A 1,636-nucleotide genomic window follows, 5' to 3' on the forward strand; every position below is an offset into this window, starting at 1 on the left:
AAAATTTATAAATCTAAAATTAACATCTAAAATTAACATCTAAAATTTATAAAACTGGAATTAACATCTAAAATTTATAAATCTAAAATTAACATCTAAAATTTATAAAACTGGAATCAACATCTAAAATTTATAAATCTAAAATTAACATCTAAAATTTATAAATCTAAAATTAACATCCAAAATTTATCAATCTAAAATTAACATCATAAATTTATAAATCTAAAATTAACATCTAAAATTTATCAATCTAAAATTAACATCATAAATTTATAAATCTAAAATTAACATCTAAAATTTATAAATCTAAAATAAACATCTAAAATTTATAAATCTAAAATTAACATCTTAAATTTATAAAACTGGAATTAACATCTAAAATTTATAAATCTAAAATTAACATCTAAAATTTATAAATCTAAAATTAACATCTAAAATTTATAAATCTAAAATTAACATCCAAAATTTATAAATCTAAAATTAACATCTAAAATTAACATACAAAATTAATAAATCTGGAATTAACATCTAAAATTTATAAATCTAAAATTAACATCCAAAATTTATAAATCTAAAATTAACACCTAAAATTAACATCCAAAATTTATAAATCTAAAATTGACATCCAAAATTTATAAATCTAAAATTGACATCTAAAATTTATAAATCTAAAATTAACATCTAAAATTTATAAATCTAAAATTAACATCTAAAATTTATAAATCTAAAATTAACATCTAAAATTTATAAATCTAAAATTAACATCTAAAATTTATAAATCTAAAATTAACATCCAAAATTTATAAATCTAAAATTAACACCTAAAATTAACATCCAAAATTTATAAATCTAAAATTGACATCCAAAATTTATAAATCTAAAATTGACATCTAAAATTTATAAATCTAAAATTGACATCTAAAATTTATAAATCTAAAATTAACATCTAAAATTTATAAATCTAAAATTAACATCTAAAATTTATAAATCTAAAATTAACATCTAAAATTTATAAATCTAAAATTAACATCTAAAATTTATAAATCTAAAATTAACATCTAAAATTTATAAATCTAAAATTAACATCTAAAATTTATGAATCTGGAATAAACATCTAAAATTTAAAAATCTGGAATAAACATCTAAAATTTATAAATCTGGAATAAACATCTAAAATTCATAAATCTGGAATAAACATCTAAAATTTATAAATCTGGAATAAAAGTAAAATATCTATTTAGTATAGTTCAATAATTGACATCTAAAATCTAGAAAAATAACTGACTTACTATTCATTATGATTATTGTTGTTGAGATTATAAAGATGTAGTTGAGCTCGAGCTAGCGAGGGACTGTAGGTGGAGATAACTCCATGTATACCAGGACTGACACGAGGATCTCGACTACGAGGTGGATGTTGTTTGGAAGATACCTGACTTTTATCACGGACAGCGTTTGCCACCCCAGATGTAAAATCTAAAACACCTGTGACAGGTTTAGTAACTGTTCCAACAATTCCCTTTCCTGCTCCTTTAAAAAATCCCTGGAATTTAAACAGCGGACATAATTAGTCTTTTACAGTCAAATGTTCTTATGGTAGATTTCTTGCTGCTGTTCAATGAGATGGAAAGTGGAA

At 19.7% G+C, this 1,636-nt stretch overlaps 1 protein-coding gene across 1 annotated transcript in view; it reads right to left on the bottom strand.

Moving 5' to 3' along the window:
- Nucleotides 1-1,288: 1,288 nt before the first annotated feature.
- Nucleotides 1,289-1,636, bottom strand: part of LOTGIDRAFT_175825 (hypothetical protein) — a gene marked incomplete at both ends in the record, with an annotated part of 8,992 nt that continues 8,644 nt past the window's right edge. Inside the window, one exon of the mRNA XM_009060647.1 lies at nucleotides 1,289-1,530. Coding sequence (XP_009058895.1) covers nucleotides 1,289-1,530 — 242 coding nt within the window. The remainder of the gene's footprint in view (nucleotides 1,531-1,636) is intronic.

Source organism: Lottia gigantea (genome assembly GCF_000327385.1).
Source record: "Lottia gigantea unplaced genomic scaffold LOTGIsca_436, whole genome shotgun sequence".
In the NCBI taxonomy this organism is placed as follows: domain Eukaryota; kingdom Metazoa; phylum Mollusca; class Gastropoda; family Lottiidae; genus Lottia; species Lottia gigantea.